This window comes from Panicum virgatum, chromosome 5K (genome assembly GCF_016808335.1).
Source record: "Panicum virgatum strain AP13 chromosome 5K, P.virgatum_v5, whole genome shotgun sequence".
NCBI classification, from domain to species: Eukaryota; Viridiplantae; Streptophyta; class Magnoliopsida; order Poales; family Poaceae; genus Panicum; species Panicum virgatum.
The window spans coordinates 55549458-55576096 of record NC_053140.1 but is presented as its reverse complement, the minus strand read 5'-3'; the positions used below and the strand labels follow the sequence as shown (position 1 = coordinate 55576096).

Below are 26639 nucleotides of genomic sequence, written 5' to 3'. Positions count from 1 at the left end.
ATGGCTGGACTGGCCAAGTGTGATTAGCCGGGTCCCCTTTTTATAGCGGATTGACAGTGTTAGCAGTAGCAATTTGAGAGTCATGGGGATGGGCCTGCCTGTACACATAGTAATTGGTCCAGCATATTGTGGCGCTCCTGGACGGAAGAATGGACAGCCGGCCGATCAAACTAGGCGTGCTCCTTGGCTCGTTTCATTTCTACCAATCCTTTCAACTTGATGAAGAATACATTTCCATTGATGTCAGGTGCAGCAATGCAACATTCTTCATTCCTGCAGCTACGGTATTTAATTTGCCGCCCACAAGATTGCCCTTCTAATGGCTATAAGCCTATTACCAACGTGTATACAGGAATAAAAGTTCCAAAATCATGGTGGATTATTTTCAAAAGACTCCTACATTCTATAAATAACCTCCTAAATTGGATCGTGATATCCAATTTAGGAGGTTTTATGTAAATATTTGAATCACGGTTATTAATCATGATCCGAACGAGAGAACATTCTGTAAAGTGTGCTAATCTGGTTTCTTGAAGTGGCCATGCCGATTTATTCCTCGTTTGGTTTTTTAAGTTGTTGTCACATCGAATGTTCGGATGCCAATTTGAATGTTCAGATTCCAACTTAATATAAAACTCATTGCATAAGTTGCAATTAGGGCTCTAGATGAATCTATTAAATATAATTAATACTCAATTAGTGGATGGTTATTATAGCAATTAGTGGTCAAATTATAGACTAATTAGGTTTAATAGATTCATCTCGTAATTAACTCATGACTTATGAAATTAATTTTGTAATAAGTCTATATTTAGTACTCCTAATTGGTGTGTAAACATGTTATGTGACGGGACTTAAGACTTAAACTGAAAAAACCAAACGAGGCCTTAGTCTGTGAGCGACGACTCCGGGCTGTAGTATGAGGTCCATTCGCTAGTTTTTCTGCTCAAAACTTTTGTGTAATTGTGTTGCCATGTTGTTCGACTGTCCTTGTAGTATGAGGTCAGTTCAGGCCTTCAGGATTCAGGCCTGTATGCTGATCTAGATCAGACATCAGAGCGATGCGGGGAATTGGCAAAGAAAGAGTGCTTCCTGCAACCAAGTGGTATCTCCTTTTTATTCAGTGGTATGATACTACATGTAACAAAGGAATGTACATGGAACACGGCTCAACAGTCGACATAACAAAATACAACAAATCAATGCACTAGGGAAATACAAACTATATCGTAGCTCTGTATCCGTAAGACTGTAAACAGGTCGAGCCTCGAGATACAGGAGGATCAACAAGCAAATATCACACTTGGCTCTTGATGGCGGAGCTGTAGCCCGTGCGATCATCGTAGTACTTGGACCAGAGCATGACGCCGCCGTACTTGGGCGAGCCCCTGATGAGCGGCAGCACGTTGGAGTTGAGATCGCCGGCGGGCACGAACCCGGTGCCCGCGGCGTCCTTGGAGGCGGGCAGGCCCAGGAAGATCTGCCCCGCCGGCACCGACTCCCACTGCTTCCACGCGTCCATGAACGCGCCGCGGCCCGCGCTCACCTGGCACGGCGGGTTGTTGTAGAACTGCACCCACACGAAGTCGAAGAGCCCCGTGCTGATCGCGTTGCTGTCCCACTCGTCCGGGAACGGGCACTGCGGCGCCGCGCTCAGCAGCACCCCCTTGCCGCCCTGGTTCTTGCCCATGTTCTTCAGGTCCCTGCACAGCGTGCGGCCAGGGTGAGGCGGTGAGCATACGCGAGCTTAGCGCGATGGAGCCAAGCGTGCCAAGGCGAGACTAGGCTGCGAGAGTTCACCTGGCGAGGCTGTCCCAGTACTTGGCGCCGCCGAGCTCGATGTCGAAGTCGATGCCGTCAAGGACGGCGTCGCCGAGGGGCCGGGACGACGACGTGCCGCCGAGGTAGTTGTTCCAGAGGTACGCGGCCACGTCGCGCGCGTCGCCCTCGGAGGTCAGGCCGTAGCTGCCGTCGCCGCCGCCGATGGAGAGCAGGACCTTGACGCCGCTGCGCTGGCACGAACGGATGTCCTCGCTCAGCCCCGTGCAGCCGCCCGACGAGGGGTCGCAGTGGCTGGCAAGGTCGAGCTGTGGCGTCTGCCCCTTGCCGAACTTGTACACGAACGCGAGGATGACGAACTTGTAGTTGCCGGACTCGCACGTGTCGGACAGGGACGCCTCGCCGTCGTTCTGGCCCCAGTAGACGGCGATGCCGCCGGCGTGGCATGTGGCAAGGAACGCCACCAAGAGGATGCCCATGAGCTGGAAGGGAGTCAGAGCTCGGCTTGCCATGGCTTCAGCAGTTCAGCGTGCCCAGCTGGCTATAATTGTAGGGAAGTTTTACGAATTCTGAGTAAAGAGATGGATGGATGGATGGCGAATTGTGCATTGTGGTGTCTCCCTTTTATAATGGTTTGGCAGTGTTAGCATAAACTATGTGAACGCCGTGGAGAAAATTTTGAGTAGGTTTCGTGCCGTGGTTCGTCCGCACAAGTGTGAATTTATATTCAGTAGTTGCGGTTAAGTAAAGTTGGATTTATTTGTTACCGGTTACCCCGGTATGCAGTTTACCTTCCCTGTTAATTAAAATAAAGGATGATAGTTGGAGCTGAGATGGAGTATAAAACGCTCCGCCGTACTCTACTGAATCACAACATGGCATGCGGCAAAGTTTGCTCTCTTTTTTTGACCAACTTCTTTTCTGCCTACATGCATGGTTTGCATTCCTTCATTTTCATTCATGATGCCATGAAACATGGAGCGTTTTGCATTCGTTTTGGTCGTTTGCACATGCTGAAGCTGTGCAAAATCTGAAATTTGTAATACGCTCCACTTTGGATAGAGCAAGATAAACCAACACAACTGAGCATTTGAAATGCATCTGATCATAGCACTGCAACCAACAAGTGGCCGAACCTCTCAGCCTGTTTATGTGTCAAGCTTCATAATGCATACTAATTCCATCACTTCTGCCACAATGGAAGTTTTTTATTTTATATTTCATTCAGCGTTCATGTACTCAATGAGAGCATTCCTGATTTATTTAGTACACTGAGGCATGTTCCATGGAAACCTCGGAATTCAGTTTGGTATTTTTTTTCATAATTTCTTCAGTACATTGAGGCTTGAGCGTACAATTGAAGAACTTATTAACATAATCGCCTTGAGAATGCCTTTTATTCTCTGAATTGGTCTTGCCATCATCTTGCTTGCAATTTGCTTATGCATAATCCTTTTTTTTGAACAAACAGTCACAGATTGCGCCATTGCTTATGCATATTACTCATCTTTCTATAGCGCTAGGTAACATGTTCTTCACTGAATGAATCAATTTTCCTGCCCGTGCTCATGTATCTGTATGCACAAAACCGCGATCCCATGGTGCCGGCCCGAAATATTACAAAATGCCCCCTGAATTGACATATAGACCCCTAATTATTTTCAAAACACCCCCTAATCATGATCCAAACTCAAATTACCCTCTAGTTCGGATCCAAATATTAACAAATAACCCCATATATTTTTAAAATGCCCCCTGCTCCGATTGGGCTCTCAGTCCCTCCACTCTTTCTGTGGCTCCTCGGCAACGGCCTCCTCCGCCACTGCCTTCATGATCTTCTGTTCCAGCCGGCAGCCAAAAAGTCCCATCGGCCATCGCCATCTGAAGCATTCAAGCCCTAGGATCTCCGCCTTGACTCTGCTCCTGTAGCAATTCCCCAACATATTGGGGTGCAAATGGATGACCCTTAGGTGCACCTCCAACTCTGTTTAGTTCAATATTTTGTACTATTTTTCTAAAATGAAATCCCATTTTGGAGAAACCTATTTTGAAGAAGTAGTACAAAATTTCAAACTAACGAGGGTTGGAAGTACATCTAAAGATCACCTATTTGCACCCCTACCAACATGGCTCCATGGCGGTCATTGGAGCCAAGCAAGCTCGCCGTCGTGGAACCACACGCGCGCTTGCTTAAGCTCACGGACGGCCTTGGCAGGTTTGTCTGCAATGCATTCTCGTCTTGTCATGTCATGTGATCATACACGAGAGCACATCCGCGAAGACGGTCCTCGCGCCCTTTGTGGTATTTGTACCTGACGGAGGATGTTGCTGCAATTCCTTTTCTGCTAATGTTTGCCTCAGATCATGCAGGTTAAGCACTATTTCTACGGTTATGCTCTACATGTGACAAACAGATGAATCTGGAAGGCGTACTGGAAAACAAAAGGCAACATTATTGTACCAAGAAAATTATTGTACTGGCAAAACTCTTGCCAGTTCCTTTTCAAAAAAAAAAAAAACTCTCCCAACTCTGAAACACGTCGACAGACGAACACGAGCAAGCGCAAAGATAAACCATTTTATTTTGTCGACACCATGCGTATGCCGATCGACCTTAATTTCACGGCAAATATCAGACGTGGCTCTTGATGGCGGAGCTGTAGCCCGTGCTGTCGTCGTAGTACTTGGACCAGAGCATGACGCCGCCGTACTTGGGCGAGCCCCGGATGAGCGGCAGCACGCGGGAGTTGAGCTCGCCGGGGGGCACGAACCCGGTGCCCGCCGCGCCCTTGGAGGCCGGCAGGCCCAGGAAGATCTTCCCCGCCGGCACCGACTCCCACTGCTTCCACGCGGCCAGGAACGCGCTGCGCCCCGAGCTGAACTGGCACTCCGGGTTGTTGTAGAACTGCACCCACACGAAGTCGAACAGCCCCGTGTCGATCGCGCCGCTGTCCCACTCGTCCGGGAACGGGCACTGCGGCGCCGCGCTCAGCAGCACCTCCTTGCCGCCCTGGTTCTTGCTCATGTTCTTCAGGTCGCTGCACATGTCTTGCAGCCATGTCAGCATCGTGGGAGTGGGCACAATCAGAGCGTGCAACGACGAGTAGCTAGCTAGACGGCTGCGCGATTTTACCTGGCGAGGCTGCCCCAGTACTTGGCACTGCCGTGCTCGATGTCGAAGTCGATGCCGTCAAGGACGGCGTCGCCGAGGGGCCGGAACGACGACGTGCCGCCGAGGTAGCTGTTCCAGAGGTACGCGGCCACGTCGCGCGCGTCCCCCTCGGAGGTCAGGCCGTAGCTGCCGACGGCGCCGCCGATGGAGAGCAGGACCTTGATGCCGCGGCGCTGGCACAGGAGGATGTCCTCACTCAGCGCCTTGCAGCCGCCCGACGAGGGGTCGCAGTGGCTGGATAGGTCCAGCTGCGGCGTCTGCCCCTTGCCGAACTTGTAGACGAACGCGAGGATGACGAACTTGTAGTTGCTCGACGCGCAGGTCGTGGACAGGGACGCCTCGCCGTCGTTCTGGCCCCAGTAGATGGCGATGCCGCCGGCGTGGCATGTCGCTAGGAGCGCCGCCAGGATGGTGGCAGTGAGCAGGAAGGAAGTGAGAGCTCGGCCTGCCATGGCTTCAGCGTGCCCAGCTAGGCTCAGCCACTACTTAGTAGGAATTCTGTTTTGGTTCTGGAGCGATGTTTGGCGAAGTGTGCTTAGTCGGCACGCCGTTTTATAGCTGTTTTTTTGGGCAAGCGATTGCGAATGCAATAGGGCTGTCAAGGGGAGAAACTTTTGCCAGCTTTCGTACCGTGGCTCGTCCGCATTTACCGTGAGTGGTCGCGGTTAAGGAATGCTGCCATGCTTGGACATTTCATTTGGCCGCTAAGCTTCCACAATTAGTTTAGTTGTCCTGATGATGAGCGAGCTAAGATCATTGAGGCTACATTCAATTCCGAAACACTCAGACGTACGCAACTGAACTGCAAACGCGACAAAAAAAAAAATTACGTCTTTCCTGCATCTTCTAAGCTGTATGCCTTTGTGTCTGACACACCCTCTGACCCAACAAACGATGGGTCAGTGACGGGTACGTTCGTTTTTATCTTTATCACTCTACTTGTTCGGATTATTTGCAGCTTGGTGCAAAACTTTAAACTAGGCAAGCCACAAATGGAGAAACCCAATGTGGGAGAAATGGACAACAGTCCAAACACAAAAAGTTTGGGATATTCCAAGGTTCTTACACGGATACAACAAGATTAACTTAATCCAACCGGGAACGCATGAAAATTACCACGGTCAAGTGACAGGTCAGCACCGACCAAACATGACTGCAACAATGACCAAACCAAAAGATAAAATTCGCTATTCCATTCGAACCGAGAGAAATCAGGACAAGAAACTATACGGCTGAAAGGTTCCAGAAAAATGGAAAAAATAAAGGACCATACAGGCATCACATATCAGGACCATAGGCAGCGAAAAAATGTTGGAATACGACATTGAAATTGGTTCGATATCAATAATGAGAAAGATTAGTTTTATTAGATTGATTTTTTTAGAGGAGTTTTATTAGATTGAATGAAAAAGAAAAGAGAACGAAAGAGAAAAAACCGTGTGGGCTTTTTCTGTCCTTCGCGCGAGGGAACTTGGGCCACCACCCCAGTTTGCTGGGCCTCTTGGGTTGAATTTACGGATCGTTCTGCCAAGGTCACATCGGCCCACGCCTCGTCAGCTTTTCTTTTCTTTTACCCGTGGGTGTGCGGCGGGCACATTTCCTTCTCTCCTCTCGCCGGGACGCCGCCGTGGTCGCGATTCCGCGACCTGTCCGACGCGCCGGTCTCAAGAGTCAGCGCCGCACCACCTCCTGTTCTCGAGACTTGCGCTGCCACCGTAGCCTCTTCCCGGCCTTCAGCCGGCGTCTCCACGCCGGGGCGTCGGTGACGGGTCCTCTGAAGAAGACGGCGTGTTCTCGCCTTGGGCGTCTGCCGGAGTCGAGGAAGACGCCATGAATTGGACTCGAGCTATCGCATGAGGTCGATCTGGGGTCCTGCAACGACGGACCGGCTTGCGGTGTGCAGATCCGGCGACAGCGCTCAGCCAAAGCCCGGGTTCCGGGCCACGGAGCGGTCGTTGCCACTGTCGCGTCATCGTCGTGTTGCTATACCAATCAAGGTTGGCTCCCTCCCTCCTCGCCCTCACTTGTCTCTTACTCATTTTATCGGGTTGGAAGTTGCACTTGATGATCGAATTGCAGAATTGTGTGGTGGATTATCTAGATTCAATCATCCCATGCGCCCTTCTGCGTTCCAACCGAATAACTGTATGATACCATTTTCAGTGTTTAGTCGATTATGATCTAGATTTGGTTGAGCAGGGTCTTCTCACTGGTAGATCGCGCGACTACACCCAACTCTGATTTTGCTTGTGTCGGTTAGTTTAAAATGGGTTGGGTGAATCGAGGCGTCACAGGACATTTGAGCATCTCTGTTGCTGCAGCTGAGCTTTTACAAAGTCTTAAGAAATTATAGATGATGTTTACTAAATCACTGGTGTTATTACTTGCTAATTATCAATTGCAATTTTACAGGAAAGGAAGGTGACGAGGTCTTAACGAACACTGATATTGACATCTGAAAATGTTTGCAACTTTATGCTAGAAGACTGTCTTGTTGCTATGGAGAAAATTCTTCATTAGATTTTATACTCGATAGTGTTGGGTGTTCTTTTAGTGCCAAAAATGGAGCACCTCCCTGTTGAAGTCATTGGCAACATTCTTTCCCATCTTGGTGTTGCACGTGATGTCATGGTTGCCTCTGTGGTATGCCGGAAGTGGTGGGATGCCTGCAGGAGGCACCTTCGTTTGCTGTCTTTTAACTCCGATGACTTTCCTCGGGACATGACTACACGTCAATTGGAGATTGTTATCACACAGACTATATTTCAGACAATGGGGCTGCAATGCCTCTCGATTCATATAGATAACACCCATGAGTTCTCTGCAGCACCAGTGATTGCCTGGCTCATGTATACCAGGGAAACACTCCGGAGCTTGTCTTACAATGTCAGGACAATACCTAATGTAAACATTCTGGAAAAGTGCGGCAGGCAGAAGCTCGAAGTGCTAGATTTGGACCATAACACAATCACAGGTGTTGAACCAAGCTATCAGAGGTTCACCTGTCTGAAATCCCTTTCCCTGAGGCATGTCAGCATTTCAGCATTGGATCTGAGCCTTCTAGTTGCTGCTTGCCCAAAGATAGAGTTATTAGCACTTGATGTCCTTGAGGTTGTCACTTCAGATCCACAATCTACAATGGAGCTCACAAGCCATACATTGAAGAGTCTTTTCGCAAAATCAGTAGGTGTAGATAAGATCATACTTGATGCAGATAATTTGGAAGTTCTACACTTGAATGCATTGAATCTTGATCTGTTTGAGCTTATTGGGAAAAGAACACTAAAACATCTTAAGATCGATGACGTCAGTGTTACACATTTGGATATTGGGGACAGTACTGATAATCTGGAGATAGTAGATGTGAGCAACTTCACAATAGTCTGGCCTAAGTTCTATAATATGATATCCAGAGCATCCAACTTGCGTATGCTACGATTTTGGGGTGTTGTATTTGATGACGAGGATGAAATTGTGGATTCAGAAACTATAGCTGTTTCATTTCCTCTTCTTAGGCATCTTTCATTGAGCTACGAATTACGAGACGGATTGCTCCACTACAGCCTCCAGGGTTCATCACCGCTGGAGAATGTCTCAGTTCTGGAACTTGGTTGGACAGTAATAAGTGAGCACTTTGGACCCTGGGTGTTTGGTATGATTGAAAGGTGTCCAAATCTCAAGAAACTTGTTATTCATGGTGTTCTTTCTGAGGCAAAAACACGAGAAGAACGCCAGATGCTAGCAAGCTTCACCTCATTTATAGTCTGTCTCATGAGGAAGTATGTGCATGTGGATGTACAATTTGAGTATGAGTGACATCTACTAGGTTCAATGGCTGTCCTAGTTCAGTTGAAGCCATGGCAGCAGGTAACCTTTCCCAAAAATTTCCTTTTTGTAGCATCACAACATTTTATTCAGCATGATCTTGTTACAGTTTTTGTGATCTCTTCGTGATATTGGCTTTTGTAGATGGTTTGTAAGGGTCTCATGTTTGTCCTGTAAGAATCTTTGAGTGCAAAATCCTTAGTGTCAAAAACAAAATTTCCAAAACAACTTATTCAATTTCAGGCTCTTGGAATTTTGATGTAATTTTATAGAACTAGAGTAGCTAGCAAGGGCTTAAGATATTTTATGGAAGGATCCCAATGCTATATTTGGCTGTTTGCTCCTTCTTAATTTAGCTTAAGGCTGCACTGTGTATATTTATGTGATATATCGGAACAAACGTTCCCTGAATACAATTGTTATCTGATTGCTGTGTCTCTTAGCTTAATGTATGTGATAGTGATTGGCAAGCAATTATATTTTTGAGTTATTAACCTTCATGTCCAACGGAGACCGCTAGAGGCACCAGTGCATAGTGGTATCCTAAAGCACGACGGTAATATGAGGAGAGGCAGGGGCCGGCCGAAGTTGACATGGGAAGAAACAATTAGAAGAGACTTGAAAGACTGGAGTATACCTAGAGATTTGTCCTTGGATAGGAGTGCTTGGAAAGCCGCGATTCACGTGCCGGAACCATGAATAATGGTCTTTGTTGGGTTTCAACTCTAGCCTACCCCAACTTGCTTGGGATTAAAAGGCTTTGTTGATGTTGATGTTGTTGATGTATTAACCTTCATGTATGTACTTTTAGAGAAAGGAAAGAAGATGCTGGGTACTTTTTTTATCATTAATGGTTTTATGGCAAAGATGTGACTTTCGTGAAAGCCATCATTACAGACCATAGCTTACACGTCTATCTTTTCTGATCTCATATCCAGAAACTCTGATTTTGCAAGACTAGGTAGCAGGCAAACCATTTTTTCCCATAGTCCAGACATATTCTCTCATAGAACCTGACCTAAATTACAGTTCTTGTAACAGTCTGCTTGTCAGCTGTGCATATGTTTCGTATTTTAATCTTGGTACCTGACATTATGCTGCTCCTAAAGTAGCTTCACTAGTTTTCCTACATAGTAATTCTTTAACTTTTTGATTCATTTTATCATTTGAAACATTATGTGGAAGTATACACTGGTAGAGCTGCATAGTTACATAGTAACTGCAAGTTTTGTTGTACATATTGCTATTTATTATCGTTGACTTAACATCTGTCAACATGGCCTTCAAGAGCAATATTACTTTGTTGTACCCTTCCACACTCAATCGTTTGCTCCCCTTAATATTCACCAGAAGTATACCTTTTTTTTCATTTTATGCATTTGGCAGATTTGCTTCTGATTCGTCATCACGAGGACTGTGGTGAAAATTAATCCCAGGTGCATGTCCGCTCCAAATTGTTAAAGAAAGTTCGTGCCAACCTCTTCACAGATGCCTGCATTTGCTCAATATGCATTAAGTGCGGGCTGGAGAATGGAATGCACTCCATTTCTGGAACAAAATCCTCCTCTTTCTATTCTTCAGACTGGAATGGAATGCTTATGTTGAGATTTATTGGCCTTTGTTACGTAATAGCAAGAGCTTTAATATTTCATGAAACTAACCTTGCATTAAATGCTTTGAAGATATCATTAAATATGGTAAATTGTAAATTGGCGACTTCATGCTCAGTAAAGTGTAGATTGATTCTCTTTGGAAATTCGTCATTTACCGTTGTCACTTTTTACATTGACATTCCACTCCAAGGGATTCCATGATAAATTAATAACTAGTCCATATGGGCAGCATCACTGCCTAATCCTAGTTATCCAGACTGGGGTTTGTTATAAAATCCTGTGCTGCTACCCCGTTTGGGTTTTTGTTTTACAGTTGTTTAGAACAGAACATATTCCCTGGCAGATCATATCGAATTTATGGGTCCTCCCTGGCTTGCCAATAGATGTTCCTCGCTATTGAGTATTGATGCAGGTTCACTTGCTATTCACAAAATATTTTTGTGGTACAACTTGCATTATTGAACGTTTTCTGGATTTGGTTGGGTGGGGTTGGGTTGGTTTGACATAATCTCTGTAGGCCTATATCTTATGCTTTTGATTTGTTTTGGGTAAAATCATTTCTATCCATTTTCTGTAAAAACTGAACTTTTGTTCCACCCTGGTCTGTTTTCCATTGCTAAACTAATCCATTGGCTGCTATGATGAGAATCTCATGCTAACCGTCCTCTTGGAATACTATTTTTTCTCTCTTGACCTGTTCCCTGATAGAATACGATGAGACAAGATTGATCTGAAAGTTCAAACCGTTGACCTTCCTGTGGTAATTGCTTTGCTACACAAGTTTGCAGGTGAGAATTTCGTAGCGGCGTTGGCATGAACCAGTAGCACACTAGCACAAAATCTTTCTTTTTTCTCTCTCAAGTGAAGTGGGTTAAAAAAGAAGAAGATGCAAGCCGTGGAAGCATTCGGATTATCCATATTCCAGCCACTAAGCGTGAAATTCCAACTGGCGTGTCATGCATGTCAAAACAAAAAGGCTACCGGTGATAAAATCTAGAAGACAACGAACGAGATTTAAGTGGTGCAATCCAAGACTATGTCGTTGCGATGTCTGGGCGTTGTTCTTTATTTTTTAATTTTTTTGCGGTATCTCGTTTTCACTTTCATAATTTGCCGTTGTCGGATGGCAAAGCATGATTCGCCAGAGAACTGCATGCCCATCTCCCTCTTCTTGCGTGTATCTCACTTGTTGATTCCGCAATGTTCTCTGCCCAATAAAAAACTGCGAAAACGAGATACTAGACCATAGAGTGCAGACCTATTCTTGCCAAAAGATTTGCGAAATCTACCGAATCTCTGAACAAAGAATTGGACAGGCCGACAGGGTGACCTTCTACTGGCACTGGGTAGTATACTAGTATTTTTCTGCTGCTTCTCCGTACGCACTGTTCAATGATTCACTGAAGGCCCCAGCCTCCGGCACATGAACAGGAAGCCTTTTGGAACTTCAGACTTGACCAAGCCCGGTAGAAGAAAGAAAGTCTTGCTAGAGAGAGAAAGAAGTGTTAAACAAAAGCAGCAGTCAGAGAAATCAATAAGAATTTTCCAGAATTGGGCTTTTGCAGCTCAGGGATCAAGTAATTTCTTAGTTAAAAAAGGATCAAGCAATTTGGTGAAGTGACCTGAGGAGTTGGCCAGCAAGTATAAATGCAGCTTCTTTTTGGAGTAGTTTATCATGCACTTGAGGCCCTACTTAGGCAAAGGATTAGGCACTAATGACCAGTCAGCAACTTGGCCTCAACTCATACAAATGTGTTTAGTGTGCTCCTTGTTTGCAGTTATCCATAACATCTCAGGAGGGGAAGAGCCAAGGAGACCAGAGTGAGGCCTTCTCTCTATGAACAAATATTTCTCTTTATTTGAGGAAACAATGTTTTTAGTATTTGGCGCATGACAATGCCCTGATGTTGACCTGTGAAGACGGGGATAATCCCAAACAAACCCATTTCCAAGCACCTACCAGATTTTAATATTTTCCATGCTCCTAGACTTTTATGATTCTTCACATTGGATGTGTATCCTTATCATATTTGGCGGTGCTTTGGTTAGGATCGCTTGGGATTAAACTAGTTTCTTGTGATAATTGGAGATGTATTATGGAGTAAGAGCATATGCTTTGACGAATCAAATTAAATGAAGTCCCTCTGTCTCTCCTAGCTAGGCTTCCTCTCTATCTCTCTCATCTGCTTTCAACACCATAGAATCATACAAGGGGAGGAGATAGAAGTGTAGAACAACTTCTCAATCTCAGACCTTTTATAAAAAAGCTTGTGTTCCTTTCTCTCTCCGTTCTCTTTTTTCCTCTCCCTCCTCCTCTCTCTATTCAATGCTTCTTTTGTTTGAGTACTTGCCGTCTCAGAGGGCGAGGGCCAGAGGCCGGCCAATGAGAGGTGAAAGGTGGTTACAAGGAGTGGAGTAGGAGACAGAAATGCTGACAGAAAAGCCCTACCACGCCCCTCTCTATCCCTCGCCCCCTCTGGCCTCCCTCTGCATCCCTTCCCTCCCTCCCACCAATGTCCCCAACTAGCTGTTACAAGCCTGTGAGAAAAGAGGAGGCAGGACGTGTTCAAAAGGACAAGATCTTCTTTGCAGTACAGTGGATGAAACTCCAAGGCCGGTTCAATTCGCCAGTGCTCCTCTTTTTCGCGTGCGAGAGCTGAGAGCAGAAACAAACAAAGAGGCGGCGAGGGCTCTGCCTGCAGCCTTGCATGCTTTTGCAAGGATGGTAAGCACACCACGGCGGCATCTTCTTCCTTTCTTCTCTACTAGCCCTCCCTCTCTTCCTGCAACAGCAAGTGCCACCACAATCACTCACTCTTCTTCTCCTTCTTCATGGTCTCTTGTTGGTGGCCGCAGAGCTCGTGACCATGGTGCACGGCGAGGAGAGCTCCTGGAGGATGGAGCGGGCGGCGCTGCCTCTCAACCCGGCGCTCGCTTACGGTGTCCAACCCCACGCCGCCGCCGCCGCGCCACCGCCTTCCTGCTTCCTGTACGTGCCGCTTCTCCTCCCTCACCTCGCGGTTCCGGTTGGTTTTTTTTTCTTTGATCCCTCTGGCCCGCCATCTCCTACTCCTACCTCGCCTCATCCTCATCCAAGAGCCAGCATGCAAGAGCAAGAGCTCCCGCTGCTGCAACTTTTCCGCGTCGCGACCAGCCGCTACAACTACGAGCACTTGCCGTGTTTTCAAATCCTTGAGTGCGCAGCCTCTTTAAAGTATTTTTATTTCGCCCTCCTTTTAATCCGTCTTTATAACAGACTGATTCCAGCAGCTTATGCCGCGCCACTTTGGTTGGATTACACCTCCGCCCGCGCACCGGAATTTCTTTTCTTAATGCCCAAGGCCTGCATCCCGCGAGTGATTTGGGCACCGAGGTCGATCGGATCGGCTCCACCTTTTCGCTTCGCCCTCATCCTTATCTGCCTGCTGCCCATCTGCAGGAGCTCTAGGCGGCCTCGGGTCTCGGCTTTTCCATTCCTGAAAAGTTTTTATCTGCTAGCTTTTGCCTCCTCGGTGGCCTCGCCTATAGCCTAGCTTGGGGGCCGATGACTGACGGGCTCTGTGTGCCCCACTGCTCGAGCAGGGAGTTCCAGCCCGCGGCGGCGGCGGCTGCCTACTTCGGGTTCGGGGAGCTGGAGGAGGCGCTCATCCATGGCGGCGGCGGCGCCTCGGCCAGCACCGGCGGCTGCGGCATCGACCCGGGCGTGATCACCAGGAGCGACGTCGCGGCGCAGACAAAGCGTAAGCCTTTCTTGTTCTTCTCCTCCCTCGGAACCTCGGCTACATGCCAAAAAGGCTCTTGGGCTCGTTCTCGTTTCTCGCCTCGCGCTCGCGCTCGCCCTGTGCACAGCGCCGCACAGGGCGAGACATGCCTCGCCTTTTGGCGCCCCTGCTGGTTTCCATTCCTATGCAACAGCAACACAGTGTGCAGCAGCTGCAGCGGCACTGCATACATATAATGGTGTCGATGCCGATGCCACAAAGATGGAAACATCACGTTTACTACTCTCTTCGGTGGTTGCCTTCTCTTCTCTACCGTATCTAGTAGTATGCATTATTTCTGCTTACTAGCTGCTACTACTACCCTTCTCTCTCTTTCTCTCTCTGCAACTTCATGGCATGGAGCCATGGAGGATGGATGAGAGAGGGGATGCATGAACAGGCCGGGGCGGAATCGGTCGGTGTTCGATAAGGCCCCGTGTTAATTCTCTTTGTATGCATGCAGCGGCAGGATACCTCGCGGGCGCAGGCAGGCCCCCCACGCTGGAGATCTTCCCTTCGTGGCCCATGAGGCACCAACAGCAGCTGCACAGTGTAAGCAAAGGCGGCCTCTCCCAATCTCCCATGATTATTGATTCATGCATGCACGCAGCGCATTCATCTCGCCCGCTCTCTGCCTCGTCGCTGAACCCAAGAAAAGCCAGCCAGCAGCCACGGCGACGACGAGCCGACGAGCGAGCGATCCGATGTGCGGTGGTGGTGGCTCATTGATTGTGTGTTTTTCTACTAGCGTAGCGTGGTAGTACTATGGTTTTTACCGCGGCGGGAGTGGGACGGGGCAGAGCAGACATTGGCATAAATATTTTTACCGGCCGCTCACTGTTGCCCTGTAATTGCTGAACAGGGGAATTCGCAGTCAGTAGGGAGCACCACTGACTCGAGCTCAGCTCAGAACACAATGTCTCAGATGGAGTTGGTGTCCCCAGCCTCCCCCGCTGCGCCGAGGCAGGAGGTCATGATGGTGACCACTGATGATTACAGCTACAAGCCGGGGGGCCTCGCCGCTGCCGCGCCAAGCTTTCAGCAGCAGCACCACCACCAGCAGCCGCCGCCCCCGCTGCAGCTGCACGGAGGGGGAGACCATGACAAGGTACGCCTGCCTGCCCTCCCTCTGCCTGGCCTGGCCGGCTGGCCCTCACCAGTCACCGGCCCCGCCCGACCCCTTCCTCTTTTCATTAGAGCCCGTTTAGTTACCAAAAATTTTTGTCTCACCTTTAAACACATATATAAAGCACTAAATATAGTTAAAAATAAAACTAATTGCACAGTTCAGATATATACAACGAGACGAATCTTTTGAACCTAATTAGTGTATGATTTAGCCGTAAGTGCTACAGTAATCCATATGTGCTAATGATGTGGTCAAAGGCCTCAAAAGATTCGCCTCGCAGTTTCCAAGCAAGTTCTGAAATTAGTTTTTTAATTAGTACCCGAAAATCTCTTCCAACATCTGATCAAACATTTGATGCGATCTTTGTAAAAAAAAATTCATCAACTAAACACCCCTGTTACCAAACCGTGGAGCACGGACACCCCCTCCTGTGTCCTGTCCTAGGCTCGCTCCTACGGCCGGCCCCAGCCAGCCAGCCACGAGCTCACCAGTCTCTTCTCTTCTCTTGAGAATATTGCTTGCTGTCACGTCGTTGAAAAAAAACCGGTCTTCAATCCTGCGGTACTCCTTGTACGTGACACATGCTGTTCTCTCGTGTCACACCAGCGCCGAGGCAGTGCGCGTACGGCAAGAACCGCCACTGTGCTGTTGCCTGTTGGTACTACTACCCCTACCCCCAGTCACTTGCAGCTTAGCTCATGTCCCTAGGATAGGATGAGTGAATCATGATGGTGTGTGTCTTGCCGCTAAACACAGAGGCATGCGTGCGTAGTGTGATGTCGCCAGGCCGCCAGCCGTGCCCAATGCCCTGGGTGATTGGACTGACGGCATCTGGTCAATCCTACGGAGGGGCCGCCAAATCATCGCCAGGGTCAGCCCTAACCTCCCTTTTTGTCACCTTCTCCCTCTCTCTTTCTCTCTCAACTCTGGAGTCTGGATGATGGATCATGGATGGATTTGGATGGATAAAAGCTGTGATAATTTCCCCTTCATCAGAAAAAAAACAAAGCTGTGACAAGCCCATTTTTATTTTTATCTGCCCGCACTGCACCTTGCCGCCCGCCAACAGCCCCGATAGCAACAGGGCCGTGGCTGCCAACACCGGCCTCACTGAGCTTTCGGGGACAGCTACAGCCAAAAGCTGCCTGTGTTGGACGGAGATGGACAGTGGCGGTGCAGCAGCGGCCGCCGCGTCCATCGACGGTGATGGGCGGGCAGACAGGAGCTTCGGCTCTAACGTGCCTGTAGCTGTAGCTGCAGTTCCCTTTCGTTCGACTTCGATGGCGAGACTACTATTAGTAGTGTTGTGTATGCTATAGCAGGTTATACCATCTAAATTCGGGTGCCTTGTTGCTGGTGTACTTTGCACAGAGGAAGCAAGCAGGATCCACAAGGAAAGATGGCAAGTTGGTGGATGCCAAGGTGGGATAGCTGCTGCTCTAGTTTGTTGCACACTTGCACTGGGTGATGTCTGGATTCCCCCAGCTCCAGCACCACTGTTTCTGCTTTCATATGCATGGCCAGACCCTGCCGCATCTGTTTCGTTTTCCTGCACGGCTGACCATTGGATCGCTGTGTGTGTGGGTTCTGGCAGACGGAACGGCGGCTGGCGCAGAACAGAGAGGCTGCGAGGAAGAGCAGGCTCAGGAAGAAGGTGATCGGTGACTGGTTGATTACAGGGACTCCAGCCATGAACTGCCACTTTGATCTTTTCAGAAAAAGACTGTCATTTTGTTTGATGATGGACAAATTATTTGCCTGGTCCTGAGATTGCTGATGAGTAGTAGTGATTATCTTATCTGCCCTCGTCCTTTCACCGCAGGCTTACGTGCAGCAGCTGGAGACTAGCAGGATCAGGCTCCAGCAGGTCGAGCATGACCTCCAGAGAGCACGGTCACAGGTTTGTTGCAGCCCCAACTCCGAAACCACTAACCCAGGCCATCTGATGAATCTGATCGTGCATTGGATCGATGCGATCGAGCTCGTATCATTCAGAGCTGCTACTAGCTTCATGTGTCATGCCATTTTACCGTGGTCCAGGGCCTGTTCGTTGGAGGGTGCAGCGCCGCCGGGGACATGAGCTCTGGTAACTCAGCGCCGTCCATTTCGTACAAGTACACCACTAGCTAGCTGCCGGCCGGCCGGCGCGGTGGCCGAGACGGCCCCCAGCCTTGTTGTCCGGCTGCTAACTCCGCTGTGTGGCGTACGCGTGCAGGCGCCGCCATGTTCGACATGGAGTACGCGCGGTGGCTGGACGACGACAGCAAGCGGCTGGCGGAGCTCCGCGGCGGGCTGCAGGCGCACCTGCTGGACGGCAACCTGGGCCTCATCGTGGAGGAGTGCCTGCAGCACTACGACGAGCTGTTCCAGCTCAAGGCGGTGCTGGCGCGCGCCGACGTCTTCCACCTCCTCACCGGCGGCTGGGCCACCCCCGCCGAGCGCTGCTTCTTCTGGATGGGCGGCTTCCGCCCGTCGGAGCTGCTCAAGGTACGCCGCCGCCATGGCGTCCGCCCGCGGTCGAGGCGGCGCGGCTCAAGGTCCCTCTTTTTCTGATTTTCTTTGCCATGCATGCAGATCCTGATACCGCAGCTAGACCCGCTGACGGAGCAGCAGCTGCTGGGGATCTGCAACCTGCAGCAGTCGTCGGAGCAGGCGGAGGAGGCGCTCGCGCAGGGCCTGCACCAGCTGCACCAGTCCCTGGCCGACACCGTCGCCGCCGGCACGCTCAACGACGGCGCCGCCGCCCCGGACTACATGAGCCTCATGGCCGTCGCGCTGGACAAGCTCGCCAGCCTCGAAAGCTTCTACCAGCAGGTCACCATTTTTACTTCCCCCTCTCTCCGTTCCCAGCCTCATTCAGCACTGTCCCCCGCCTTGAGCTGTTATTCTTACTGCATCACTGATGATCGCGGTAAACAATTTTTAACCCAAGAATCAATACAAAGAGGAAAAGCTGGGTTAATAAACTTTCAAGTACAGCAGTCCTTCCCTGCCAGAACTGCACAGTAACAGTAGCGACGGAGCTGGTCCTCGTCCAGTCGTCCCACAGGCTACAGGGCCTTGTCCTGCTTTCTCCATGGCAGGCCAACCTTTTGTCAGAAAGCTAGCTTAAACCTGCAGAAAACCGGATAAGCATCATTACCACTTTCCAGCACGCATAATTAGCTCGTGATTAAACAACAAGCAAGCCAAATGCATTTTTTTTGGGTTCAAAGATCACAACAAGCTAATGCTGCTGGTGACAATTATTTGTATGCTTATTTTTGGTCTGTAGACAGAACTTTGCACGGTTTGGATGTACACGACGAAATTTTTACCTCGAAATTTGTGCCTCTCTTTCTAGACACGGGTATGGAGTACTAAATGTAGTTAAACAACAAAACTAATTGCACAGTTTGGATGTACACGACGAGATGAATCTTTTGAGTCTAATTAGTGCATGATTAGCCATAAGTGCTATAGTAATCCACTTGTGCTAATGATGCGGTCAAAGACATCAAAAGATTCGTCTCGCGATTTCCAGGTGAGTTCTGAAATTAGTTTTTTAATTAGTGTCCGAAAAATCCTCCCGACATCTAGTCAAACTGTTGATTTGACAACAACAAAAATTTTGGTTTGGGAACTAAACGCCCCTGGAGGAGTTGGTAGGGACCAAAGAAGGCAAGTCTTTGTTCCTGGTCACACGTGTGTACTGGCTGTACATACACGTACACACCTGTCTCTACAGAAAGTCAATGGCCGTATATATACGGTTGGCACTGTGCATAAACAATGCCTTTTGTGCGCCTTCCCTGTGCCGGCCATCTCCTTTTTATTCTCTCCCTCCTCTGTTTGCTGGTGCCTCAGCAGAACAGAGGCCCCACGGGCACAGCAAAAAAAATGCTTGAGGCAATTCATGGTGTGCTCCATGGCTTGCAAAAGTTGCAAGGGCTCAATCCATGAGCAGTGGTCAGGAAAAGGACACGGCCACCTAAACTTCAGCCCCAGGGACGGCGAGAAGCCTAAAATAAATGATCGTGCCTTTTTATGGATTATCTTTCCTATCAGGGTGGTAAAAGGAGATTGCGACCTCCATTTTGTTAGTTTATTTTCACCTTTCCTGCGCTCTGATTCCTTTTGAGATGTATGCTTATTTTTGGTCTGTAGACAGAACTTTGCAAGAAGGCAGCTAATTAGTATTTCCTAGGTTCATGATTGGAGCAATCATTCCACAGAAAGCCTTGTAAGACCCATGGGCACAATGAACAAAGTGTTAGGAGTAGCAGCGTATTTGGATAAGATAAAGGTGCATATGAAAAAAGACCTATTAGCAACATGATCACAGATGATAGGTCACTCTCCTATTTTTTCAGGCTTTCAGGATAGAAGCTGCTTGTTGTTGATACTCACATCCTACTATCTCCAATCATTAATATATGATGTTTTGGACAAACAAAATGAACTAATTTCAGTTTGTTGTCCAAAACATCATGTATTGGTGACTGGAGGGAGTATTTCTTTTCATTCTCTAGAGATATGTGATATAAGAAAATGATAAGCATAATTCAGCAAGTTGATATACAGCTGTCAATAGGTGGAAAACAATTGCTACACCATCAAAAGTCCAAACTTTTCTGAAAAGAACGTTTCAATGGATTAAGATTAATTTCAGCCATCGTCCAGACTAGAATATAGTAGGAATAAGACAGCACGACAACACTAGAATAGATGCATCTGTGCATGATCCGAAAATGCCCTGTCATTCAAGATAATGGAAGCACCGATGTGCAGCATAGCCAAGACAAGAAACAAAACTAATGTGACATCTCACCTTTCTTTTCATGTGTGTTGTTCCAACTGCAGGCCGACAATCTCAGGCAGCAGACATTGCATCAGATGCGCCGGATCCTGACTACTCGGCAGGCGGCGCGGTGCTTCCTCTCCATTGGGGAGTACTACCGCCGCCTCCGAGCTCTCAGCAACCTCTGGGCTTCCCGTCCTCGCGAGTAAGATTCAGACTTAAGCCTTCGGCTGCAAAAACTGCACCCTGTTCTTAACTCACTGCACTGTGGTTGTTCCCAACCATGCCTGAATCACATGTACTTCACTTTCCGAAAGATAGGATCACTTCTTCTTTTACTTTAGATTTCAACAAATGAAAAGTGAGAAATCGACATGGCTGACAATGCATGCATTTTACACTCTCCTGTAACAGTAACTTCATCGGTACAGAGAACCTCAGTCCAACAGCAACAGAGCTGCAGGTTATGCACCAACAGCAGCAGAACCAGTTCTCGGGATTTTGAGGCCTCACCTGGAGGGTGTAGTAAACTAGGGGCCGCCAGTGATGTGATGAAGATTCTGATTTTTGAGAGGGAGGTGCATTGTAATGTTGTATTATTAAAGTACTGAGAAAGCAGCATCACTAGGCGAAAGGGAGGGGAGAAGGAACTGCTGTGGTGCGATGTTGGGTGGCTCACCTGTTCATATGTCTCTTGAACTGATTGAAGGGTTAGCACCGCAGATTTTTTTGTGCGTAGCAAGAGAAAACAAAGCAGAGGCAGAAACATGTCTGCTCACTTGCCTGAGAGGACTAATTGCAGTTAGAGAGCAGAGTAACCATTAAATAACTCTCAAGTTTTTTAGTTGTTATGAAAAACTTCTTTAGTAGACTGTCTCCAAACTTATCCAGGATGGATAGGCAGGCCTAAGAGATTATTATACCACTTACCACGTATATATGGTAGACAGACAATAGTCTATCATCAGGTATAATCTGGTAGTGTTCATCAATAAACGACACCAGCTAACCGGGCTGTCATCAGCTATAATCTGGTATTGCTCAACAATAAACAAAGACACCAGCTAACCCAGGCTGCCAAGGGCCAAGGCATTGCAACAGTGATCAGATCGGGTAGCTGCGGGAGCTTGCCAGCCGCTGCGCCGCCAGTTTCCTGCTCGCGATGGAGGTAGATGTTGGCCCGGGCGACGTTCAGCTGGAAGATGAGAATAGAGAGCCAGAGAGGTAAGAAAGTATCGTAACCAGATTTGTTTATGCAGTTCTACATCTTCATATAAGTAGCCTTGGATTACATGGACGGATGGAGCAAACGTAGCCTTGGGTTACATCGATCAAACCACCTGAACTATAGTATCTCTACTAACAAATAAATTGCTAACGAACTAAACAAACTGAATCAAACCAATGCTAATCCAAATTGCCAGCAGCCAATTTTCGAAACCTGATTCTGCTAAGCACTGATGGGAATGAGAAATAGAGAAACCAACACAACAAGAAGCCAATTTTCGAAACCTGATTCTGCTAAATCTGTCTAAAGCCAACACGAAAGTTTAATATCATCAACTACAACAACAAGAACAAAGCCTTTTAATACCGTCAAAAATAATATTTAAAAGCATGACTAGTCAAGAGTATGGCAGAGCAATGTCTGAAACAGCTAGAAATAGACGTCAAGAAAGAAGAGCAATATTCAGCAACACAACTAGAAATAACACAGATGTTAGCTGGGTTGCAAATTAGAAGATGCAAGTCCATTCTATTGATGGACAAATGAATACAGGAGAGAGCAGTCATGGCCCAACCTATCAACGGGCTTGAAGATTCAGAATCAGCTCCGCTTTGAATGTCATCTACCACGAACATTTGAATTAGTCATCGTGCACAGCACTTTCCATCAGATGAACAATATTCCAATCATACAGCTCACAAATTTCCACTGTTTTGACTGCAAATTTGTGATTTAAAAGGCCTGGCAATAGTGAAAAGTATAAAAGGCCACAAGAGCATCCAAAACGCAAGAGAACTTCGTAGTTCGTAGGAAAACTGAAAGAGAAGAATAGCTAGACACTTTCTTTGCAATCAAGTGAAGAAAACATAGCGGTGATATTGAATGCAGGTTGCTGAAAGAAAGAAACATATCACATTTAGCTATGAATGAGACCCCATCAGCCTAGCAGGGATATTTTTCCCCCCGAAGAAGAAAAGGGTTCGACAACAGCACTTGTCTGGCAAGCATTCAATAAGGAGCAGGCTCACTAAATATTCCTCAAAGAACCATCAGTACAACTACAGTAGTAAAACTTATACAATAGTTCACACAACATACATACCACAAAAGGATAACTTAGAGAATGAGCAATGGATATACTTGGAAGCAGTAAACAAATCTACAGAATGGTACAGTTCATCTTACATATCACAGTTACTGAACAATCCTGTTTCTTCCAGATTTCATTTGCGGTTATAATCTGAATGGATAACAGAACTCACATCTGATTCCCCACTTCTTTTTGAAGAGGTGAGCAGATGTTTCGACCATTCCTCCAAGCTTTTGCGGTGAAGAGTGTTCATACTAATAGAGGGCCGTTTCTCACGAATCATTTGCTCAGCAGCTTTCCAATCTTCAGCCAATCCTAGTGCAACAAGAAGTGCACACATCACACAGACGCTTCTGCCATGACCTGTTGTTAAAGATGTAACACACTATTAAATAACCAGCCAATCCTAGTGATCAATCAGTCAATTGCATGGTCTATTGGAGAAGTGAGGAAATTGGTATGCACAAACCATTATGAAGAGATTTTATTTTGAAACCAGTAACAAGGAGGTTTAAGCTAAAAGGCAAATTAAAGGTTGAGTTGGGCACATGTACCAAGCTTAAGCTTAATTTTCTTTTAATTTTTCACGCTAAACTTGGCTAACAAACTCCTAAGGTAAAGTTTGATACTGTTACAAGACTACTATATATGGGATGAACCTTGATACAGCCAGAGTGTAATGCAGATGCCGTTCCCCATACCCATGGCGATTTCATATCTTGTTCGCAGATAAGAAAAAATAAATTATACATGAAAAATAACCCACATGACACAAGATGACATGAAAATTGAAAAATAATGTATCAGTATGTTTTTTTCCTGACTAAACAATCAATGCCAACATCTTATATATGGTTCACCAATTCATTAGAAATCATCATCTCTGGAGATAAATATGTATCTCAAGTCCCAGCAACTATCTAAATACGACTAAACTGCACAAATGCATTCTGGAGGGCCAGCTGAGAGCATGGGTGAGGCTGTTTGTGGAGAAGCTACACGACAAGCCGTCGGATGAGGACTTCTGTTGATTAGTGGCTTAGCTAGTTTCTTTCTCGGTTGTTGAGCGGGTTGCTCTTTTTCTGTTCTTTTGCTTGCAAAAACTGGTCTCCCCAGTTCTGGTTCCTGTAATAACTTTATCATTCGCTTTCTATAAAAGCTAGGTGAACCCTTTTTCTAAAAAAACAAGTATTTTCACGAAAAAATACATAGGGAAAAACAACATAGTTCATCATCCAAAATAGAGATGTGGAAATCATTTTTACCATAGGCACAGTGGACATAGATAGCCTTGTTCTGCGATCGCTTTCTCATAGCCCATCGCACCGCAGACTCAATCTGTGATGGCTGAGGAGCCCTTGTATCCCAAGTAGCAATGCACAGATATGCATTATTAGATAGAGTCGGGCTTTTTGGCAGCTCGCATGTGCAATCTATGACTGCAGGGTCACATGGTGGCAGGTGTTCAACTGAAGAAGGCCATCCTCCAACAAACACTCCATCTGCAATCTCAGTGTAAAGGGGCTCATTTTTCACAAATCTTCGTAGTAGCACAAACATGTGGATGAAAAGAAGAAATGGCGAGAACATGATCCATGACCACAAAGGAAAGCTTCCATCGGATGCCTTGCCAAGGAGTAAAGGAAGATCAATCGCTGGATGGGAAGCTATGCAGACTAGCATTGCAATCATGGATGCATATATGAGAGGAAATGAGATAAGGGTCGCTCCAAGTCCATGGAAAAAATATGCCACAGAAAGCAGGACAGCAGCCTTCAGTCCAATCAACCTGGATATTCCCCAACCCATCTCTGCAAGACATTAGATATAGACTGAGTCCAAAAATCAAGGACGAACAACCACAAAAAACATAGTAGTTAAAGCAACCTTTCACCATAAGAAACTGCTTGTTTAATGAACACAATATACAGGATTTATGTTATTTCAGTGGGATAATGCCATTCAATATTATACCTTGCTCAGTTGCATTTTGTTTCTAAGTGAGCGGTTTCAATGATTTAACATTCAAGCCTTCAAGGCAACATTCAAGCCTTTAAGGCATGTGCAGTTTATTGATTCCCCATCCAAAGTTATCTCCAGAAGTTTATCTAGTCGTGATCCACTGATCCTTAATTAGCACAATCCAATGATTCTGAAAATTAGCATTTCGAAACTCCACGAGGACGCACATCAATCTGAAAACAGTCACTGGGGCGGGCCCAGCATAGGACATGGGTGTACACATGTACACTCGATAATTCTTGCAAACGAAATCGAAGTTAGTAGGTTTATATTGTAACTGGAATCAGATCCGAATACAAATAGTTTTGTTAGGGTTTGGGGTGCTCCGTCTCGCACAGCAGAAGGAAAGAGAAGTGGCGGGCATACCTGGAGGATGCGCTCGTCGCCGGCGAAGGGCTGGGCTGGGCGAAGACAGGACAAATGGCGCCGCCGCTCGCCCAGTCGTCCCCGCCAGCGAAGGAAGAGCAAGGGAGGAGAGAGTCCGAGAGAAGGGAAAGGTTTACGAAACAGAGGAGATGAATGAACCTGAGGGCTGAGGCCCGGAGCGGGAGGGCTGTTAACGAGCCGAGCGAAGTCGATCAAAGTCCGAAATTTTCTTAATTTTCACTGAAGAATCACAGTATACGACTTCACGGCAGCATTATTCAGTATTCAGGATAGATAAGGAGATACATATAACACTAGTTTCAGTAAAAAAAATTATAGGTATTAATTCTCATATCTCATCAACAAATTTACGGACATATGCCAGTCGTCCAATTTGCTTACCAAATCTTTATAATTATGCAATTAAATTATGCACTGAGATTATCCTAAAAGACTCATTTAATTAAATAAATAAATGGAAAAAGAAGCATATACGAACATTTAGGTTTATTCCCTCTATTTTTTTATATTTCTGTTTCCAAAATTGAATTATTCTTTTTCGATAGTTTCATTTGAGTTGATATCTTGCAAATAGTAGTATGGATGACCGTTCACTTCCGTTGAAAGATCAGTGTACATATATAATAACATCTAAAGTGAGAGGTCGTCATTAATAAGATGATAAGTAAACATTCTTCTTCTGTATCATTGTATCAAGATAAAATAGGACTATAAAAAAATAGAGGAATAATTATTTTGTACCTATTTTAGCTTATGCAACACAATAGCTCGCTAGCTAATGCGAAGCTCTAGATTCCGGTCATATTGTTTTTACTTTCGATGGTTGGAAATTTAATTAATAAAGGTAGCAGGGTGCATGTGCCATGCAAATTGAAATACTCAAGCTTTATGGAATACCTCGATATCGAACCATTAAAGCTCACGAGCTCTAGGTTAGGTCCAAGCTTAGCTTCATTCTAAGTATAGCTCAGCTTGGATTGAGTTTTTAGTAAGTCAAATATAAATAGCTTTAGAGTCTTGAGCTTTTCTAGTAACCCTACTTAGATATAGGGATGAACAGTAAATGCTCAGCAGAGGTAAGCGGGTGTAAAGCATCATGTCATCAAACTACAGTGCGGGACGAGCACAGTATGCTAATATGGTTGGCACCCTCATTGTTACTAAGGCCCCTTTTGGCGCAGCTTCGGCGTTTGCAGCTTCTGGCACTGTAGCAGTACTGTGCCGAGGTGAAGCTGAAGCCGGTAAAGCTCAGTTTCCTGGCTTCATCAGCTTCACCATTTTTCCAATTCGTTTTGGCCTTCTAGATTCTTGCTACAGTGCATAACCATTTACTGTAGCACAAAACTGAAGCTCGCCCGGGCGGAGCTGTGCCAAAGGGGGCTTAAAATGAAGGTCACGAAAGCCATCATCGTGAATGATGCCCGAGAGCTCGATGGCTTGACACTCAAAAGCAAGAGAGATTGGTGGTGTCGGTGTTTCGATCACCGGCTATTAAATTTGCATCATGCTTCTTCGTAGCTTGATGACTAACATTCAAAAACAAGAGGATTAGACTAGTTTGGGCAACCGTTCTATGTCTAGTTTGTTGTTGTGTCACTGTGTGTCTATCTTTTCGTCTATGTGTCCTCTTTTCTCGAGAGGGGCCGCCCGAATCCTTACAGGCGATGGAGTGGTGTGTATATGGGCTTGCAGAAAAGTCACGGCCCACTAGAGGGCCCATGTTCCTAGTGCAGGGAATAGGTGCGTGTGGCCCAAAATTGATCCGGTAACTCGTACCAGGTTGCATTTTATTTCTAGTGCACGACATCGATTTACATTTTTTTTACGCCTCTCATCTGGGTACAGCAGTAGCA

At 46.8% G+C, this 26639-nt stretch overlaps 5 protein-coding genes and 1 long non-coding RNA gene across 11 annotated transcripts; 2 read left to right on the top strand and 4 right to left on the bottom strand.

Moving 5' to 3' along the window:
- Window positions 1–1169: 1169 nt before the first annotated feature.
- On the bottom strand, window positions 1170–2291 carry LOC120708745 (acidic endochitinase SE2-like). The gene is made up of 2 exons (XM_039994144.1): window positions 1801–2291; window positions 1170–1703 (listed from the first exon to the last, which is right to left on the bottom strand). Exons 1-2 carry the CDS (start codon window positions 2289–2291, stop codon window positions 1298–1300), a joined length of 897 nt encoding a protein of 298 aa, XP_039850078.1. The 3' UTR covers window positions 1170–1297.
- Window positions 2292–4300: 2009 nt separating this feature from the next.
- LOC120708744 (acidic endochitinase-like) lies at window positions 4301–5457 on the bottom strand. Its single transcript, XM_039994143.1, has 2 exons — window positions 4913–5457; window positions 4301–4817 (listed from the first exon to the last, which is right to left on the bottom strand). Exons 1-2 carry the CDS (start codon window positions 5401–5403, stop codon window positions 4412–4414), a joined length of 897 nt encoding a protein of 298 aa, XP_039850077.1. The 5' UTR covers window positions 5404–5457; the 3' UTR covers window positions 4301–4411.
- A 1084-nt stretch (window positions 5458–6541) lies between these two features.
- LOC120708742 (F-box/LRR-repeat protein At1g67190) lies at window positions 6542–10539 on the top strand. Of its 4 annotated transcripts, none has more exons than XR_005689471.1 (3): window positions 6542–6948; window positions 7364–8818; window positions 9297–9677. XR_005689471.1 is itself a non-coding variant. In XM_039994142.1 (2 exons), the coding sequence occupies exon 2, from the start codon at window positions 7514–7516 to the stop codon at window positions 8765–8767; it is 1254 nt and encodes a 417-aa protein (XP_039850076.1). In that variant the 5' UTR covers window positions 6543–6948; window positions 7364–7513; the 3' UTR covers window positions 8768–9677. The 4 variants fall into 4 exon arrangements, 1 of the variants encoding a protein (XP_039850076.1); XR_005689470.1 differs by having other exon boundaries at window positions 9289–9677; XR_005689469.1 differs by lacking the exon at window positions 9297–9677 and adding an exon at window positions 10163–10539 and having other exon boundaries at window positions 6545–6948.
- Window positions 10540–12693: 2154 nt separating this feature from the next.
- On the top strand, window positions 12694–20848 carry LOC120708739 (transcription factor LG2). 2 transcript variants are annotated; one of them, XM_039994139.1, is made up of 13 exons: window positions 12694–13114; window positions 13246–13378; window positions 13972–14129; window positions 14614–14702; window positions 15013–15258; window positions 16651–16701; window positions 16874–16933; window positions 17102–17179; window positions 17320–17365; window positions 17495–17766; window positions 17854–18093; window positions 20122–20264; window positions 20474–20848. In XM_039994139.1, the coding sequence occupies exons 2-13, from the start codon at window positions 13257–13259 to the stop codon at window positions 20562–20564; spliced, it is 1596 nt and encodes a 531-aa protein (XP_039850073.1). In that variant the 5' UTR covers window positions 12694–13114; window positions 13246–13256; the 3' UTR covers window positions 20565–20848. The 2 variants fall into 2 exon arrangements, with proteins under 2 accessions (XP_039850073.1, XP_039850074.1); XM_039994140.1 differs by lacking the exons at window positions 12694–13114; window positions 13246–13378 and adding an exon at window positions 13688–13847.
- LOC120708741 lies at window positions 18180–20222 on the bottom strand. Its single transcript, XR_005689468.1, has 2 exons — window positions 20090–20222; window positions 18180–18393 (listed from the first exon to the last, which is right to left on the bottom strand). It is a non-coding gene; the product is annotated as an uncharacterized LOC120708741 (long non-coding RNA).
- Window positions 20849–20896: 48 nt separating the features above from the next.
- LOC120708740 (uncharacterized protein YnbD-like) lies at window positions 20897–24937 on the bottom strand. 2 transcript variants are annotated; one of them, XR_005689467.1, is made up of 4 exons: window positions 24766–24937; window positions 23643–24188; window positions 21862–22740; window positions 20897–21254 (listed from the first exon to the last, which is right to left on the bottom strand). XR_005689467.1 is itself a non-coding variant. In XM_039994141.1 (3 exons), the coding sequence occupies exons 2-3, from the start codon at window positions 24184–24186 to the stop codon at window positions 22511–22513; spliced, it is 774 nt and encodes a 257-aa protein (XP_039850075.1). In that variant the 5' UTR covers window positions 24187–24188; window positions 24766–24937; the 3' UTR covers window positions 22267–22510. The 2 variants fall into 2 exon arrangements, 1 of the variants encoding a protein (XP_039850075.1); XM_039994141.1 differs by lacking the exon at window positions 20897–21254 and having other exon boundaries at window positions 22267–22740.
- Between the last annotated feature and the right edge of the window lie 1702 nt (window positions 24938–26639).

Bases quoted from the DNA above. Each gene is read 5' to 3' on its own strand.
- LOC120708739 (XM_039994139.1), top strand. From the start codon at position 13,257: ATGGTGCACGGCGAGGAGAGCTCCTGGAGGATGGAGCGGGCGGCGCTG. The intron at 17,180-17,319 runs GTTTGTTGCAGC...ACCGTGGTCCAG, and splicing joins TCCAGAGAGCACGGTCACAG to GGCCTGTTCGTTGGAGGGTG. The intron at 17,767-17,853 runs GTACGCCGCCGC...CCATGCATGCAG, and splicing joins GCCCGTCGGAGCTGCTCAAG to ATCCTGATACCGCAGCTAGA.
- LOC120708740 (XM_039994141.1), bottom strand. From the start codon at position 24,186: ATGGGTTGGGGAATATCCAGGTTGATTGGACTGAAGGCTGCTGTCCTG. The intron at 22,741-23,642 runs GTAAAAATGATT...CTTTAACAACAG, and splicing joins CTATGTCCACTGTGCCTATG to GTCATGGCAGAAGCGTCTGT.
- LOC120708745 (XM_039994144.1), bottom strand. From the start codon at position 2,291: ATGGCAAGCCGAGCTCTGACTCCCTTCCAGCTCATGGGCATCCTCTTG. The intron at 1,704-1,800 runs GTGAACTCTCGC...CACGCTGTGCAG, and splicing joins TACTGGGACAGCCTCGCCAG to GGACCTGAAGAACATGGGCA.
- LOC120708744 (XM_039994143.1), bottom strand. From the start codon at position 5,403: ATGGCAGGCCGAGCTCTCACTTCCTTCCTGCTCACTGCCACCATCCTG. The intron at 4,818-4,912 runs GTAAAATCGCGC...AGACATGTGCAG, and splicing joins TACTGGGGCAGCCTCGCCAG to CGACCTGAAGAACATGAGCA.
- LOC120708742 (XM_039994142.1), top strand. From the start codon at position 7,514: ATGGAGCACCTCCCTGTTGAAGTCATTGGCAACATTCTTTCCCATCTT.